Source organism: Phalacrocorax aristotelis, chromosome 15, assembly GCF_949628215.1.
Source record: "Phalacrocorax aristotelis chromosome 15, bGulAri2.1, whole genome shotgun sequence".
Taxonomy (NCBI): Eukaryota; Metazoa; Chordata; class Aves; order Suliformes; family Phalacrocoracidae; genus Phalacrocorax; species Phalacrocorax aristotelis.
Genome location: NC_134290.1, coordinates 13,042,807 through 13,061,272, shown reverse-complemented (window position 1 = coordinate 13,061,272; position 18,466 = coordinate 13,042,807). Strand labels below are relative to the sequence as shown.

General features: G+C 41.6%; 1 protein-coding gene across 3 annotated transcripts in view; it reads right to left on the bottom strand.

Annotated features, from left to right (window-relative positions):
* The window catches only part of ADGRD1 (adhesion G protein-coupled receptor D1), a 160,614-nt gene that overhangs the window by 3,208 nt on the left and 138,940 nt on the right, over positions 1 to 18,466 (bottom strand). For all 3 annotated transcript variants that reach the window (XM_075110128.1, XM_075110130.1, XM_075110129.1), the window contains 3 exons: positions 4,401 to 4,527; positions 3,101 to 3,142; positions 254 to 346 (listed from right to left, as the gene is read on the bottom strand). In XM_075110128.1, the coding sequence (XP_074966229.1) occupies positions 254 to 346; positions 3,101 to 3,142; positions 4,401 to 4,527 (262 nt within the window). The remainder of the gene's footprint in view (positions 1 to 253; positions 347 to 3,100; positions 3,143 to 4,400; positions 4,528 to 18,466) is intronic.

The window sequence follows — 18,466 nt, the reverse complement described above, 5'->3', positions numbered from 1 at the left end:
ACACTCCAGGGTTCATAAACCTTGTTTACTTTTATTTGATAGTTTACCAGAAAGTAGAATTTTGTCCTTTGCTTTCAAAACAGATATTGAGGTTGCAACTTAATACTTGCTGATTCCACCCGTCTACACCATGCATTAGGTCAGGTACTAAAAATACCCACGTGCCTTCTTGTGTCCTGCTCTTTCTAACAGAATTTAATGTGAACACTTTCAGGCACAATGGGGGGAATAAAAAGGAAGGCGGAATACTCACAATGTCTGAACTGAAAGGTTTCACGTTGATGTTGCGAGTTGAACTGCTGGTAAGGGACCAGACCTTGGTTTTGTGCTTAAAGGCAGCTCTAACCTTTGGGAAAAAAATGAAACCAGATAGAAGATTTCTTTCGAAAAAGTTGTGTTTATTTTCACAGGTGCAGCCTACAACCATTTCCCCATTATCCTTCCTCCACATTAATGTCAGTGGACTAAAAAACAACAAACAATCTGCCGCTACATTTTTCTTTATATTTATGGTCTTATTTTAAAATTTAACTTCACTTTTCAGGTACCCATACGTTAAATACAAAGCATTTTATGACCTCACTTAAGTCTCATTTCATTGGCGACATTTTCATGTTATCTGGGTTATCCCATCCTTCTAGATGTCCAAGGTATGACTGCATTACCATTCACCTTGTTAAAAAAAAAACATAATAAAAGCAAAAAAAAAAACCCACAAAACTGCAGGGCACATAAGCGTACATGCCCCGTATTTGCAGTTCTGGTTTGAAAGATTTCATAAGGTGCCATTATATTGATTTTCAGCATCTCACTTTCACATTTTCTGACTAAATATACAGCCCCGGGCTGGACCACAAGCTCCCCGCGTTGGGCGGGCTCTCCCTGGAGCTCACACAGCCCTGATAGTGCTCAGGTGCCACGAGGACGTAAGGCAGCTGCCAGCTTTTTGAAAATCTGGAATTTTTTAAAGACGCTGGATGAAATTCCCTGTGGATGTAGGAAGATTCTGCACCAAGGTAAAAATAATCAGCTGCATAACGAAAAGATGGTAAGGCACTCATTCTTTAGGCAAGTAGGTGAGATTTATCAAGGCTTACTGACTGGAAGTGATTGACCAGTGTTACGATGTTGTGATAAAGACCATCTTGTCGGGAGGAGCATAGTCCGCAAAACACACGAAGTAATCCTTCCTCCCTCTTCGACGCTGGCATGGCCCCAGCTACAGTGCTGTGTCCAGCATCCCAGGAAAACCAGGGACCAGCTGGAGACAGCCCCGAAGATCAGAGCAGTGAGGGTGATCACAGGTCAAGCACACACACGTTATGAGATGCTCAGGTTGTTTAATCAGAAGAGGAGACTGAGGGAAGACAGGCTAAGTCTTACAGTCTTCCCTTTCCTGCAGAGAGGAAGGGAATTATCTACTCTTCATAAACATAGCAGCTAAAAAAGGAAAGAAAAAGCTCAAACTGCAATACGAGCGATGACACCTACGGTTCGGGAGTGGCAGTGGTGAGGCACAGCGCCAAACCTCTGAGGGAGGCTGGGGGGCTTCGAGGGCTGAGCTGTCGGGGGTGACACCAGGGTGCTGGACGTGTGCTGCAGGAGAGGCTGCTCAGGTCCCTGTCAAACCCGTTCTCCTGTGCTGCTTCTAGCGTGTGTGCATTTCTCGTCCAGGCGCACTGGGAGTAAAGCTCGCTTTTTTACCCAACCCCTTGGAAATATCTGCAGATTTCACTTTACAGTATCTGTGTTTTACTTCTATGGTAAGAACAAAATTCTCAAGAGGAATTCTCGCAGTTTAGCTGAAGTATTTTAGATATGCACAGCGTATGATGGAGCCAATAAGACCTGCTCTGCAAAAACGACAGTTCACATTAGCTATAAATGAACTGGTTTTTCAGGATACAAATTCTGAAAAGTTCCTGAATTTAATTTCTCATGAGGTTCCTGGAAAAATGGCAGCAAATCAAATATTTGTATTAGATGTAAGGCTTTTGAAGCTTGACAGCAGGAGGAAAGCTTTCTAAGCCTGGGGGAGAATAGAATAAAGAAATATTTTTTCCTCCTTACCTTTAACCTGCCTGCTTAACTTTAGTTGATTTCAACAAAGATCAAGATTTCACAGTCAGTCCTGGCTCTCCAAACTGATTGTGGCAAAGATCATATCAATGCTCTAAGACTGAATAGTTTGGCAAATATTAATAAATAATAACGTCTCCACAGAAGAGCTGGAGTGCTACTGGTCATCAGGAGGAGGCGGGACGCTACGGGGCAGAGCTACTTAGCGGCCTCCAGGAGAGCGAGCTGTGGGACAATGAAAGCTATGTGGGTATTCCCTGAGCAGTACCCGCCCTCAGCGTGCTGGAAATGCTTTTCATAAGAAACTTTCCTTGTCGCTAATACGTGTGGCTGAACATTTTCAGCTATCTGCTATGGGAGGAGAGGATGGTGCAAGCTCCAGGCCCAGCAGAGATAGAGATGGTCTCCACAAGCCCCATTTATATCAGTCTTGCCTTGGCTTTACTCCAGTTGCCCTGAGAGAGCCTTAATGCAAAAAGATGCCTCTTGGTCCACTGTGAATAACTGAACTTCCTGCCAAGAAAAATACCTGGAATATGTTCTATTCTGTTTGGTTTCCCACTAAGGATTGCATGAGCAACTCCCAAAAGTATGTTTTCCTGAGAATAATATTTATTTTCCTCTCTGGAATTGCAGATGTAACAAAGCCAGAGGCTCCCCAATGGGGCTGCCAGAGCGAGTCCTGCTCCCACTATTTAAGCATCCTCCCTTATCAGCACAGCCTGTGCCCTGCTCAGCACCTCCAGCCCTCAGGAGTGCTTCTTTGCTTCATCTTCAGCTGCTTTCTCTTAGCTTTGTGGGGTTTTTTTTTGAACCTTTCTTATGTTACAAAAGAATAAACCTCAAGCATGGGTTGAAAAGATGCAATATACAAAGTCACTGACTGTCATGTATTAATTGAAAGAAAAAAGAAATCAGTGGCATAGCAGGCAACGATAATGGAGAAAGTATTTTCTTGTCTTATACTTGTGTTACTTGACTTTGGTGACACCAAATTTTTTAAGACCATTTGGTTACATACCTCTGAATTCAGAAGACAGTGAAACAGGAACATGAAAAATCCCTGAAAAGAGATAAAGGGAGAAGGGTGAAGATTGACAGTGGGGAATGCAATACAATAATGTATTTCTCACTATATTGGCTAAAGCAGGCATTGAGCAGCTGGAGATCTATAAATATCGAAGGGTAGGGCAAATCGTGCCCCATGTTAAACTGGGGAAACCTGCGGCGTTAGGTTACTATGAGGCTTGTCTGGACCTTTTCCTGTAAAACAGCACCTCGTAGCCTTTGGGGTGCTAAAGGAGAAATCTGGCTGAAAAGAAGTGGGAATTCTGTTTTCACAGGAAAAAGAAATCTTTTGGTTTGTGCTTGTAAAGATAAAGGCAGAGGGAAATGCTCTTTGGGAAACACCAGATCAATATTTTTCGCACTAGAAAAGCGAGGTATTAGCGAGCATTAGCAAAATTTTTACAAAAGAATTTTGCTGTCTTTGGGCTTTTTGTCCCATGGAAAGTGAAAAAGTCCCATCCCCTTTCCCTCCCAAAGTAATTTTATTTTCTTTTGGGGACTATTCAGCCAAACTTATGGGGGGTTTTTTTGGATGAAAATTGGAATGTTCCTTAGCTTATGCGGAGAACTCTGTTGAACTCTTTTTACAGCCATGCTGGTATTTGTTCCTGAGGCAAAAAAGGATTTACAGGACTTAATTTCTTCTTCCACTTTGTAACCATTACTCGAGAAAGAATTATAACACAACTATAGATTTATGCCTCTACTGAAAAATCCGCTTAAAGCTAAGCAGATGCTTATGTTCCTTCTTGGACAGAGCTATTTTTCTGGACTGGTGCCTTAAGAAGACGAGGGTTAATTGCCTGCCTGCAAGAGTCACGTGCTGGTTTCTGCAGCATGCAGAATAGCTCCACTTTTCTCCTTATGCCGTGGCATTCCCACAAACTTCTGTTCGCTTTCATTTAGGCACCGTAATGAAGCCTCAAACTGACACTGAAAAATTGTTCCAGTATTTCTACTAGAGAATCTTGCCTGTGGTACATGGTGCTGGGAGAATGAATTTCATTTCTCAAGCTCACTGTCTCATTTATTTAATTATTGCTCCTGGAAGCACTAAGGAGTGGGATAAAAGTTCTGTTTACACGGAGATGAAACAATTGCCAGCGCTCTCTGGTCAATACAGGCTTAAAAGACAGAGGAATGAACATAGTAAGAAACCAGTAAACACAGGCATGTGAAAACATTACTAATGATCCATGTGTTGGATCTCAGGAGCAGTTCAGCAACCATAAACTTTCCCACCAGGTACTTACCTGTAGTGAATTGAAAACAGCAAATATATACTGAAATACTAATGCGTGGGCATTGACAGCCAAAATCCCAAAGATCCACGAGCTTCCCAAGATTGGTAAGAGAACAGCGACGGCTTTAGCTGTTAGTCTGAAAGAGAAGATGAAAATAGGAAATGAGATGAGACAGCTAAACAAATTTCAGCCCCCGCACCAGGGGGTTTATTGGTTACGTCCTGGCAGCAAGGCAGCGTATGTATGCCTCTCTTCGCCATGAAATTCTTCTAACGGGCAAGTTTCTTAATTACTCATTCCTCGACTATGAAAATGGGGATAGCAGAACTTCGGTATCACGTGGGATAAATACAGATTGAGAGTCAGAAACTGAGGGTGGAGGGGGAGAGATGGTGAGATGGTCCTGTAATACGGCAGCCATAACTTCAGTTTACAGTGAAGTATCACCATTTCGTCCTTGAGGAGTCAAGAGTAAGATTCAAAAACAGAGGGCAGAAACCAAGAACAAAGGCAGCATCACCTGGAAAAACTAAAACTACTGTGTAGCATATCCAAAACGCACTTGCTCAGCACTAGAGCTGAGTGAAGACAACATGCTATTTCTCTTATAGAAAGTGACTTGGCATTTTTAATGACCACGAATGGTAAGGAACATGCTGCACCTCTGCAAAATGCAAATCCTCCAACACCGCGGTGTTATTCTGCTACCACCCTGCTTTGTTCAGGGTTGATTCAGAGAAATGTATGCCAAATACTGAAATAGCTTGTGTTTCTTGGAGGTCCCTCGAGCTCGCAGGACTCGGCAGAATTTCAATAAAAGGTGACATGACAGCTGAAAAGCTAACAGCACTGAGAAAATAAGAGGGATTCTTTGGCTCTGCCTTAATGAGCTTTGTACAGTATCTTTGCTATAGTGGTAGATGAAAAGAAACTGTGGTATACCAGAGGATTACATGATCACAGAAAGTTTTCTGCAGCAGCTGAATTCTGTGGACCAACTTTTATATAAAGAGTAAACAAAGGGAGCCGCAGAGAAAACAAAGGCACAGCATTTAGAATTGTAAGATCACACTATGTCTCTTCAGTGTATTCATAGCCTTCTACATTGAAGACCAAAGAACTATGTACTTTCTACAAGGCACTTGTTTCCTTCATCTGCAACAGGAATTAAGGGCAGCCAAACCTCACAGAGATCTCAGGACCCTGCAGAACAGGTACCGGCAAGTCTTGCATTCCTTTTCCGCTTTGACATAAACATTGCTACTATCTCTCTCTCTGCAGCTGAACGCCACTCAGCCACTTCCCAGACAGGCACAACTGACAAAATTTAACTCACAAAGATTATTGCTTGTCCCACACAGTTGTCTTCTCCTTATAAAGCGCCTCAGAGCATCATCTCTGATTCATGCTAACGAGTTGCTCTAAAGAATCGTACTTTGGGGTCTGCGTATACCCTGTAATATTGACTTCAAGAGTGTCATAGTAATAGCCTTAGAGAGTGTTTCTAGCTTAAGCACAGAAATATTAGGAAGACAAGCAGATTACTCTGTGGAAGTCCTTGCCACAGGATGCTATGGACATCTAAAAAGGATCCTATGAATTCATGGAAGATAGCTCTGTTGTGGATTGTTAAATGTGACAGTTCAGATGCAGCTGCTTGTGCAGGAAGTCCCTGATCTTTTGTGTGCTGAAGGGTGGGAGCGTGTGTTTGGAGAAGCAGCACTCTGCTTGACCTTTATAGTGGGGATGCATGGTTGGATGGACCCCCAGTCCATCTGGTTTAATCCGAGATGGCAGTCCTCCTGTTCCTAATTCATCTGGCTTTTTGATTAAAACAATAAACACCTCCCCAGTTTGTTTTCACATCAATTTGACCTGGTAAAGGCAGGTGTAAAATCGAGCAGGGCCAGGTGACCAATAGTGGAGTTAATAAGTCATCACTCACTTTTTCCCAGTAAGTGCTAAACATCTAGTTCACAGCACTGGGCAACCCCAAAACATTCATGATGCCTGTCCACTCTGTAATCGCTCAAAATCCCCCATGAATCCCACAGGGCAAAACACTCTTGTCAAGACACCACTAACTAGACAGCCTGGTGCAATTTTGCCTGTCAAGGATGATAGGTGTCGAACCTTTGCACACCCAGGCACCACGTTTTCAGTGACAGCTATCCAAGGACAAACTCTTCCTCCTGGGCAGCCGAGTACACTTTTGGTGGTACGACAGAAAGCACAAAAAAGGGGAACTGTCCCCATGTGAAATGTCCTGACCCAACAAGGCAGATTGATCTAATCCCTACTTACCACAGCACTTACAAAAACTTACTTAAATCCTGTTGTAGCTGGCGTGATTTAAGCACACTCTTACAATTAAATGTGTTTAAAATATTTCCATGAATTTAGTCTATGGTACAATTATAGATAAAGAAGCCAAGAGGGCAGTAAAGGGAACAGAGGTAGTGAGAAGCTAAAAGTAAGTCCATGCTTGCTAAAGCTCCATTTTTCAGAAATTAGCAGATTTCTATTTAGCGGGAAACCTATGCAAGAGAGAACGTTGTTTTAGGGAGATTAATGTCCTACTTGTGCCCCCTCGTACAGATTAAAGTACAGGTTCAGGAGAGAAGCGCACAGAGCTGCGTGACAAGAGACCACTTGTAATTACAACAAACATGAAACAGATGAGAATTTTGTACAACACAATTCAAGGAAGGAGTCTTTTAATTAAACTTGGAGACAAGGCATCTTGACCATTTCAGTCACCTGAGCACACACTTCATTATATCCTTGATTAAAAGTGTATGTTGAAGTACTGCATAGGCTTCAGGTTCATAGGGAAAGCTGGGACAGAGAAGAATCTGGAATATATTTTTTTTTCCTTACTGATTTGTATCTTTATGTCTTTGGCCATGAATATTTCTGCACAATTCAAATTAATTCTGCAAAGAAAGTTCAGCCAGAAAATGACAGAATACCTTAAAGCTTGAGCTCTCCTATTTGATTAAAAAATGCATTGTAAAAGGAATAATTTTAAAACAACCGATACAAGTTTCTTTTAATGAATCGAGGCTGTTTTGGGTTTCTCTCCCTGTTAAGATTGAAGTTCATCACCTCAGTTCTAACATAAGCCCTGCTCCATCGGGGAGCTGCCAGCAGACCACCTCTTGCAATAAACTTTGTGCAGAAAGACCTGTGTAATCGTACAGAGCCCTTGTGCCTTCAGGAAAATGCAGCTGTGCCGGGTTCAGGCCAGACTGGGGGGAGGATACGTGAACACCTGGAAGATGGAGGAGGTACATTCAGGTTCCATGATGGATTAGACGTCCTCTCCCACCTGATGCAGCAGGTGGTCAGTATGCCCAGCACAGCCACACTGTGAACCTGTCTTTGTGGCAAACAGCCCTGTTTTCTTTTTCTCTTTTGTTCTCACACTCTCGACTTTTATAAAATTTGCGGTTTGGAATATCATTTTGCCCAGCCAGTTTGTTGCCAAAAATAAGTTTTCATAATTTCTTTCTGAGTCAGAGCATAAAAAGCTTCATCTGTAATTTGTAGTTGGGGGCAGAATAGAGTTAGGTACTCGATTTCAGCATTTTCAAACTCATTCTTACAGTTTGGATTTTCAGGAGCCTTTAACATCACAAATGCCTTACATATTTTTTAAAATAAGGTATTAAAAAGGCTGCTCACTATTAAGCACAGGGTCCAGCACATGTGCACCAGAAATACATAACTAAAAAATGAAAACAAATTACAGACATGTGGGATTTTTCATGCGAATGTATTAATGTTTCATGCACATCCATGCAGAAGAGCAGCCATGTGAGGGTGGAATTCATTTACGACTAAGGGTCAGCTCTGCATATGTACCACTGAAATCTCATTAGGTCTTTGGTTTTTTTTCCTAATTACTGCACAGCTTTCTATGCTTGCATGCTCTGAATTTCAACCTATGTAGGAAATTATTAGTTCAAGGTGTTTATGAGCTTTATTCACCAAGCAAAGAACTCAGCTCTATACTGTTCCTGGTCCTCTTTTATTTTCTTCCACTTACCCCTCCCTTTCCCATCCTTATTTCATTTCATCTTTGAACTTTAAAAAAGAAAAATACTAAATGTAAAATGCTGCGTCAGAACACCATTAAGGTGGCAAGATTAAAAAACTCTTAGGAATACAAAAGTTAAATGTTCACCAGGCACATTAATTCTGACACACTGCACATTATTTTTTTTTATTCCCGTTTTTCTTTGCTACATGAATATTTTAGTAGATTAGTTCTAGTACACTAAGATGTAGAGCGCAATCAAATACATGTTGTTTCTGGAGCAGGAATACTGCATGACTTATACTGTGCAACTTTGAAAAAGTCACTACCATCGCTTGAGCTTTTTATTGTCTATGAAATTGGTGACGTGAAGAAGCAATACTTTGGGGCAGGGGCAGATTTTACTTTGCAAATATTGAGCTCCAGCCCCACCAGGACTTCATAAACCTTGCTAAAGTCTTTCTTTGCCCTTATGCCCTAATGTGTCAGAAAACAGAATGGCCATTGCCTTATAAAGGACCCTCTAAATTTCTCCTGTGTGCCCTTTCTCATGCTCTGGCCTTGGAAATTAGAAGCAACCTAACAGCCTGTTTCTTATGTACACTTTTAAAAGCTCAGATATTGCTACTCTTTTGCGGTCTAATAGCATTAAGTTTGGTGAGCTTTTTGTCTCTCTGCATCTATATACACTGAGTGATCAGCCCTGGAATGAATTAATTAGGAACCAAGCAAAATCAGCACAAAAGATTTCTCCTGTCTATTGTTTCATTCAGCCAAGGTGTTTTTTTTTAAAGTACATACCTATTATTACTTAGTAATATAGACAACTTCTGGAAAATACAAATATATCTTGAGTCTGATTAAATTTTTATATCCAGTGTATAGGGAATAACCTTTGGGATATTACCAGCTGTACATAGCCTGTCTATCAATTCAGTCGATGGTGAGGGTTGTTGCTCCCTGTGCCCCGGCACTAACAATCTCTTCGTCTGGGCTGCAGAGACTTCTGAAGCACCGCTCACCACGGCCTGCTTTGGCATGACTTGCTTTCTTTACAGTTTGCGTGCCGGTTGCAAAAAGCAAGCAGCCGTGAAGTAGTGCTGCTCAGCGCCACATCCTCTGCCACCAGGCCTGCAGGGGCTGCTCTGCAGACGTCGCTGGTCCTTATCAGCGCATACATAGTCCCACTCACCTGAGCGCTCGTGTGCGAAGCCCGTTGTCGGCTGGGGAAGAGCGGAGTCCTTTGAAAATCATTAGAAAATTTTTCTGATGCACTTCTTCCAAGAACAGCATTAACTTTATTCCTTAATTGTTAATCAAGCTGTCCATTTAACATCAATTCACCCTTTAAATCTCCTGTGAAAAAAAGTATTTTTCTTCCCTTTTCCTGTTCTTACAGTTTAATTCTAATTCCCGAGAAGTGAACCTTGCTCACCAGAGATTTTCCACTCCAAATTTCTTCAGTTAGCGCTGTTTGATTGCTTTTGGTTTAGCATTCACTTCAGTGCAGGCTTGTGGTATTTTCTGTGTACCTTGCTCAGTCAGAGCCAGGCTGTAGCCAGTGTTTGACACGAGCTGAGCTCCTGACGCGTGCGCTAATCAATCAATAGAGGAAGGGAACTTTTCCGAGTTGGATAATTATCATAGCTGCATTGAAGGCCTGGTGTGCAAGAAGTACCGGTTTCAGCACCTCTGAGGCGTATTTTCAATACCAACATCATACAAAATCATTGCACCGTTACTGAAGTTACTAGGAACATTTTTCCAAGAGCAGGGTTGGGCCTTATAGTTTTATTGTATTTGCAATTGGCCTGGAACAGCTCTACTCAGCCGAGATTGCTCCCTTCCCCTTATTTAATCTCTGCCCTTTTCTGCTATTGCCCTGAGCACACTGTCGATATCTTACACCGATGCAGAATGACTACACTGACAGCTACAAGAAAGAAGTTTCACTGCTTGCAGGAAAAAAAAAAACTTTATTACTTCTGTGAAGAGGGCCCCTAATTCACAAATCAATTTTATTGGTTATATATGGAGCATTAATCCTTTTAAGACTTCGGACATCCGCTTTTCTGTCATGATGCCTGCTGAAGAACTAAATTCGGACCCATAAGCCAAGATTATATAATAATTGGAGGGAACACTGCCTAAAAATGGCAAAAAATCCTTCACAACAATTCACCAAAATTGTTACCCTGACAAATAGGCCTTTTAACTGAAATTTCTCTCGTTTCTTAAACCCTTCACTAGCTACTGTAAGGAAAATCCTTTGCACTTTATATAAAAATAATTCAATCCAAAAATCTGTAACTAACATTTTGGACTAACGCTGGGAAAACTCGACTTCAGCGTCAGTTTCCCATGTGTTACAAGTAGCGTTCACTCCCCTCTAAGCTGGGAGCTGGGAACCTGCTGGGAAACCGCACGCAGCAATCCTGGCTGCGCAGGAAAACGTTTTCCATTCAAGTTCAGCAGTGCTCCCAACACACACCTCGTCTGATCAGCACGCGGGCTTTCATCCCTCGGATGTCTGAGGAGCGGCAGTTCTGGCCGTCGCATTCAGGAGCGCGGTGTGCTGCTGCTCACTTTGCTGCCCGAGTCTCCGAGGGGCAAAACCAATCCTAAGCCATTTAGGTGGTGAGCTGCCACCGACATCAAGCAGGTGCATGGAAGAACACTGATAATAACTCATCTGTTTTAGTGAACTCGGCAGTGAGCAGCAATGAAACACAACAGTCTTCGGGGCTGATCCAAAGCCACTGATATAATTTGGAGTCTACAGGATCAAGCTCCCTTTCACTCCTCAGTAAAAATGAACCAAATCTCAGTACAGTAATACACGGGTGCTATAAGCAGCTCAGCAGAGTAGCCAAAGCGCAGGCTTGAGAGGCAAATCCCTCAGGACCCCTCCTAACTCAGTAACCAATTTACTCCATACATTGCGTGCAAGTGACATTGAGAGTAGGTGCCTGGGGCTTTTTCCAAAATGAAATTAATCTCTGAACTCTGCTAGACATCTTGATCTAACGAGTAGAACGCTCAAGAAGGACAGACATGGATTTTAATTCTGCTCCTGCCGCTGAGCTCCGACAAATATAGAGGCACTTTTTTTCTCCTCCTATACTTCATCTTGGCTATACAAACAATAAGGCTGATGGCACAAGGAATGTCTTATAATTAGCACATACACAGTTCCCAGCCTAATCTTGAGTGATTTCTAGGCACAACTATAAGAAATAATTAAAAAAAAAGAAAAACAAAAAAAACCCAAAACCCAAACAAGCCAAAAAACCACTGGTAACTGCAGATGCCATTTTCCGTTTTCCCAAATGTTATTTGCCCTTTCAAAATGATGTTGTAAAACTGAATAAGAAATATTTACAGACACTTCAGAGCATTGCTTGCTGGTGAGTGCCGTTTATAATCCAGGGAAGACACTGCTAGTCAAAAGTATTATAGCTATGAAAACAAAAATCTAGGCTGCAACAGTAACTAAATTCAGATTGATTTTTATTGTGTGAGTGGGGGTGTGTGTGTGGCATTACTCCTTTTCCTTTAGCTCAGTGTACAACACCAGTCCTCTCACTGCAGGCCCTCACAAGAAGGCAGGTGCTGCCAAAGCAGTGCCAATTCTCATAAATCTTCCCAAAAGCTAAAGCCATCTTTAGTGGAATCAGCATTTGCCCAGAATACAGCAGGTGTGGGCTCAAGTCACGCTGCTGCCTGAGGGATTGCAGTTCCCTTTATTCCAGAGGAGCATTTTGACTCCCTGCTTGATGCTCCTTCTCGCCTATTGAACCTGTTCCGCTTGCATTAAATAATTAAATATTCACTGGGTCAGAGAGAGAAGGTGCACGCCACAGATTAGCTGAGGCACTCCCTTGAGAGAGGAGTGTCCTACCTAATCCTTGCTTTATTAATATTTCGTATTTTATATCAAATATTCAGTGGAGCAGGGGCTGAAATCCAAGTCTCCCTTCAAATCCCCTTCAAGCCTGACAAAATAATGGCCATTGACCAGAAATGAAGGCACCTTAAGTATTTTAATGCTGAGAAGGTAATTCCAGGGGCTTGCTGAATTGACTTTTGACTTCAGCACCTAACCAGGGATTTAGGAACCCATGCCTTGCTAAGGCCTCCCACAGATCAAGCCCCATCTCACCTCCATCACCTCCTGATCCTAAAACTACAAAAGAAAAAAAAATATTTCCCAGAGAAAGTAATAAGTACTTAAGTAAAACATGTTCTTCTCCTTGTCTTTAATGCAAGGTATTAAAAGAATATAAAGAATTAAATCATCCTGTCCTTGCAAGCTGACTTTTCAGTGGTTACGATTTTCCCGGGGAACTGAATTTGCAGTGGGAATTTTTCCATTCTCTTTGTAAGACTCCTTTCTCCAACATTTTTTGACACTAATTCTCTCACTGCACTGCTGCTGAGACAGTATTCTCTGCTTCTCGCGCCTCAAGGTCAAGGTTAGAGCTAATTTTCCACTGAACCTTGCCATTGAGCCATCAAAGAAAATAACAAGAGCTTATTCTCACAGTAGAAGAATGGTCTACATCCAACCAAGGAGTATTAATAATTGGGTTTGGATGAGAAGGTTCAATACCTGCACTTGGAGGCTTTGTACCACAGGATTCCCGGTTGCACGTGTATTCATTCCCAAGAGACACCCAAAAGCTTCTTTGTTCTTAGTGAAGTCATGGTTTTTAAAAGGTGGCCGGGAGCTTTCACTAGTGAATAGTCTTGTTGCGTATTTGTGCTTTAATCATCAAAACATTGTGTCTCTCTGTGCTGCCTTTCATGCTCTGCTTCTACTGAAGCATCTCTTGAACCTCAGGAACAGCCCCAGTGTAACAAAGTATGTATGTTTTCTACTTTCCCACAGCAACCTTTAAAAGAACACACAGCATAAATATTTCCAGTTAAATGATCGCTTAAGATCTGCTGAGCACCATCATAGGTGAGCAACGATACAATCCTTATGTGTACAATCATTTATAATAAATTCACAATTCAAATTTATTACTTCATGAAAGCAGTGTATTTCTTCAAAATGCCTTTAGTAGACTAAAGGGTTGGCTGTTTGTTGCAGTCACATGTTAGATTTTCTGGAAGTCCAGAAAATGTGGCTGCTGAAAAAGTTTTTTGGGAAACTCTGGTAATGGGTGACAGCACAAACTTCCCAGCAGCTGGTATTGAAGGCCACAGCCGGAAGCCAAAATAATCACATTCTCAGAAAACCATGTGGAAAATGAAAGCAACTTAAAAGAAAAAGGAAAAGAACAAGCCCTGACCCTTACAATAGTGAAGATCTGTGGATTTCTTGAACACAAACCATTCACTTCCCTATTTCTTGCAGTATTTGGTACTTCCTTAAAACCTGATTCTGGAGTGACTTTAAAGGAAGTCAGAGGGGGAAAAAAGACAAGAAAATATTACCCACTTCCACTTCAGGGGTTCTTTAATAGTCTCACAAAAACAGATTGACTGGGAAGCCTGGAGGGATTAATTTGTGGTTTTAAAAAGAATATAAATTGCAATGTTCTAATGGGTCTCAGGTCTTTTTCATATAGCAATCTGTTAGTAAGCGTCAGTTTGTTTCCAAAGGTGGAACAGTCCTCTTGGTTTTTCAGTTGGCACCTTACAGAGCAAGCGCCCAAGTAAAGAGAAGTATATTTTTCTCACAACCAGGCAATAAAAACTATGCAGGAAGCTTTGATTTTATCCATATACAGTTAGCCATGAGCTAGTCCTGGGTTCAGAAAGGTTGTGGTATTATTTCTGTTTCTAGAGCAGACAAAGTTATCAAACAATTAGTTGCCAAATATGACCATAAAGTAAGTCATAGGCGCAACGTATTAATAGGATAATCTAACCTTGGCTGCTCTGGCTGCTCTGCATATGTGAAAACAGATGTTCCTTCAGACTCTCCCCTTCTTCTAACAGAGACCTAGTGCCCAGCTCTGCATTGGACTCAGCCCAGGAGAAGGAATTTCTTACGACAGCTTATTCCCAGAAAACTCATTACCTGTCTCTTCCAAGGACAAGGCAATGGAAATGTTCCAAAGGGCTAGATCCTGCCTGTGGGTGCCAGATGGACCAGGCTAGATGTCATCTATGTCTTTTCTCCAACATTTGCACCTAATTATTTCTTCCACTACAGTTTCCATTGTTTTATCCATTTTCAAAGCTCCCAGTGCAGGACTTCTTCCACCTCATGACAGCTTTCTGTATAGACTATCCCCAGGTATAGTGTCAGTGTGAGGCATGAATCTACATTAGCCCAACACTTACTATTTTTAATTGGCTAAATCTCTGCAAGTCATCTTGAAACAATATACCGAAAATTAGTCTTATTGCGCTATTTAGAGCCATCTGAATCTTTTTTATAGTTATTATATCATGTGGTGAAAATCTTTGTTTTCCCGGCAGTAAACCAAGATGACAGACCCCATGCTAATAAAGAGGGATTGTCAAATTAGAGAAGTTATGAAAAGGACCTCATAGTATTCATTTTTCCTTACATAACAGGAGATTTGAGGGAAGAATTCACATGACTTGAATACTGATATGAAAGGGCACAGCTTGTTCAGAAAGGACACGCAGGGAAAAAGAAAGGGTATATCAAAAATGTAGACCGGCTCAGAGAGCCAGAAACTATAGGCAGACAGATCTTGCAAAGTCTCTGCATAAAAATAAAGGCGAAGGAAAGGGGAATGGTACAGCACTGTACATCTATTTTGACCAGGAGGCTAATGTGGATGGGCCCTTTTTTCCCCCTAAACATCTCAAGGGTTGCCCAAAGCACAGGATTAGGTGTTAACATGAAGCTAGCTTCATTTAATTAATGACAATGATAATGAAATACAGTTTATAAAACTGGTTTTTAAGACTTATAAAACTGCAGCCAGTGATGGAACCCCATTACGCTATTTTTTTTTCCTTTCCTTACTCTGAGACATCAAACCAGCAACATCACACAATAAAAATACAAGGTAGCCCCTACTTTGTGCTCCATGCTGGCGATGCCTGAGCCGGAGCATTCTGTTCAGGTTTGGGAACAGTTTTCAAGAAAAGCCTCTGGAAAGACCCTGGAGCCAAGCAACAAAAATGATTGGTAATCTAGAAAATGTGGCCTATCAAACCTGGGAGAAGTTTCGAGTATATACATTTGCAGGGAAAAACAGACACTGTTGTCGAGGTCCACTGGAGAAGGACTGGCTCCTATTTGTCCTTTCTTAAACTGTCCTTGTAGAAACATCAAGTTTTTTAGGAGAAGCCATTAGAAAAAAACCTTCTGAGCCAGCTACACCCTGGAGAGACTCAAATTTCCATCACCAGAGGTTTTTACCAGCATAAGTGGTTGTGTTTTACATGCAATTCAAAATGGTCAGGAGCAATTACACAGCCAGTTACCACCGTCCAGCTGACAAGTGGCAACAAACTTCATAGCTTGGTGGTTCTGTGTGCCTGGGAACACCCAGAAACAGCAGCCACCCAGAGATGGGGTTTATTGGAAATCTATAGGTTTGGCAAATATTTGTGGCTCTTAGCTTGAAGTCAGCGGGGCTCGTAGTTTAATTTAGGATGACAAAGTAACAATCACATGAGCCCATATACAAAATTTCTGTGGAATAACATCCACCCCCCCCCCGAGGAGCTGAACTCTGAAAATGATCTCTTGACCTAAACAGTCTCAGTGACCCTTAATTATGCAATGATATCAACAGAAAGATCATTCTCCCATTTCCATGGCAACGGTACCAGTGAACAGCAAAGCTATCAAGGTCAGGCATATAAACTGAGAAAGAAAAGTAATTTTCTGTGTAATGGTTCATATGAGCTTTAACTGCAGTAGCGGCAAATAAATAGCCATATACTTGCTTGATCGCCTGTCTCAAATGTACACAAGGAAAAAAAAAAGAATTGCTGAAGTACAACTACAATCACGCTGCCTTGCTGTCTGGTTTCTAAAAACTGCTAGTGACTGCTGCTTCGGAGGATAACACAAACCGCAGAAAAGCATTCAGCTGTGCAATGCTGTAATGTGAGGAACTTAATTTCTTATTAAGCTGGCATTAAAGAAGCCAGGCAACATACGGCTTTTATCGTGTTTATCAAAGTTAATGTGATAGCTGATGCTGTATTACTTGCGGAAAAGCCCAGTCAGAAGTGTTCCAAAACAATATTTTCTCATTTGTCAAAATCAAAATGTTTTACTAACTCGTTTGATGCCCGCCTTCTCCCAGGGCCCTGCCTGAAAATGGAAAATATGGAAAAATCTGCATACTTCCCTACTAACCTCCTTACCTCTGGTCCCCCCTCCTTTTCTCCCTCAGCCCTTTGCAGTACCCGTGAGGTCGCCCGGAGCCTGCTCCTGGAGGCCTGCAGCCTGCCAGCCGGCTGTCTCGCGGGGTGCCGGCGGCTCCCGGGGAGCTGCCACCAGCACCAGTGCTTGTGTCCGAGGCTCTTTTGGCTTTTTGGAACCATCTCAAGCCCTTTGCTTTAGTAACATGCTGCAGTATTGGGTATGGTTGCGGTTCCATATACATTGTAAAAATGAAAAATGGACTCTGCAGTCATTTATTTTTTAATTTCTGAGCTGAAGATTTGCTGATTCTTCTGTTCTGTACGGTGGGCTCAGACCATAGCTCATGACAAGCTCCTTTATGTGGCTCCATACATATTTATGTCTGTCTTATTGCTGCTTACTTTGTTGAACAAGTACTCTGAATCATTACTACCTCTACTCACATGACAACATCCAGAGTTTCTTTGTTCTGTTACTGTATTCAGATGTTCCCTAGTTTTTTAATACCTTTATTAAAATAAGGCAACTAACTTGGAAGGGTACTGGAGAAGGTACGTGAGAGTTAAAGAACATGGCTCTTCATGGGGTGATTACGGCACCTCGTGTCGAAAATCTCACCATTTCTGACATTCTCGTGCTTTCAGTTATCATCTGACTTAACTGCCTTTTTGATTATTTCTAATATTGTTCCAAGAGAAAACTACTTTTTATTCGGTTTCTTTCCCTAAAACATGTTTCTGCCTTGCATCTTTTTCAATTGAAAAGAATTGGGCATAATTTCCAATTTCTATTTCTAAAACACCTGAACCACATCTATAGTTAATGGCATTTTATTACTTGCCTGAAGATAGTATCTGAAAGTTTCAAAGGACTTTTGATTCTAAAACAGGACATTTTCTTTATTGTAATTACCCATATTTTTCATTTATTTAATTTTATTTTGAGAGCGCATTGTCGGGAAAATATGTAAATCACACTTAGCTAAGAGCTGTGTCAGGCTGGGTAGTGATTTACAAGGTTGCCTAGAGCTCTGCACAAGGTGCACGTTTAAATAAGCATTTACTTTATGCGTTGGCATAACTATAATATTTGTCTTATTATTCTGCATAAAGCTGACATAGAGTTCTGGGATTATAAATTGAACCGAGGATGTAAATGCAGCAGTTCAAGCAAACTCTTGAAGTTATTGCTGTTCACAGTGAATTGTACTGAATGTCATGATGAACGACCAGCCTTTAATTGTTACTCTGGTACCAGGCATAAAGCTATGACTCATAACACTGTCCTCCTCCTACTGGTAGTTTCATGGCTTAAAATCAGATATGAAAAGATTGAAACCAAAAAACAATTAGGAAATGTTAAAAAAAAAGTTAACTTCAAAGCTCTTTTTCACTGTAGATTTTCAAAAGCTGAAACTTTCTGTTGTTATAACTCTAAAGTAAAGAAGGTAAAGACGACATGCTATTCTTTAGGCAACCTGGGGAGGGCGGGGGGGGTGACACCACACCTGCATTGTTCCCGTATGTCACAATATCATATCACTAACAACATCTTTGACCGGACTCCTGAGTACGCTGGCACCCGGCATACAGCAAAAGACTCATCAGGAGCAGTCCACCCTTAGGCTTGTGGCCATCAGAGAGTTTTGTTCTCAGTAAATGCTGTATAAATCCTGATCTGGCTTAAGGCGACCCCTTCTCAACGTAGTACACCCTC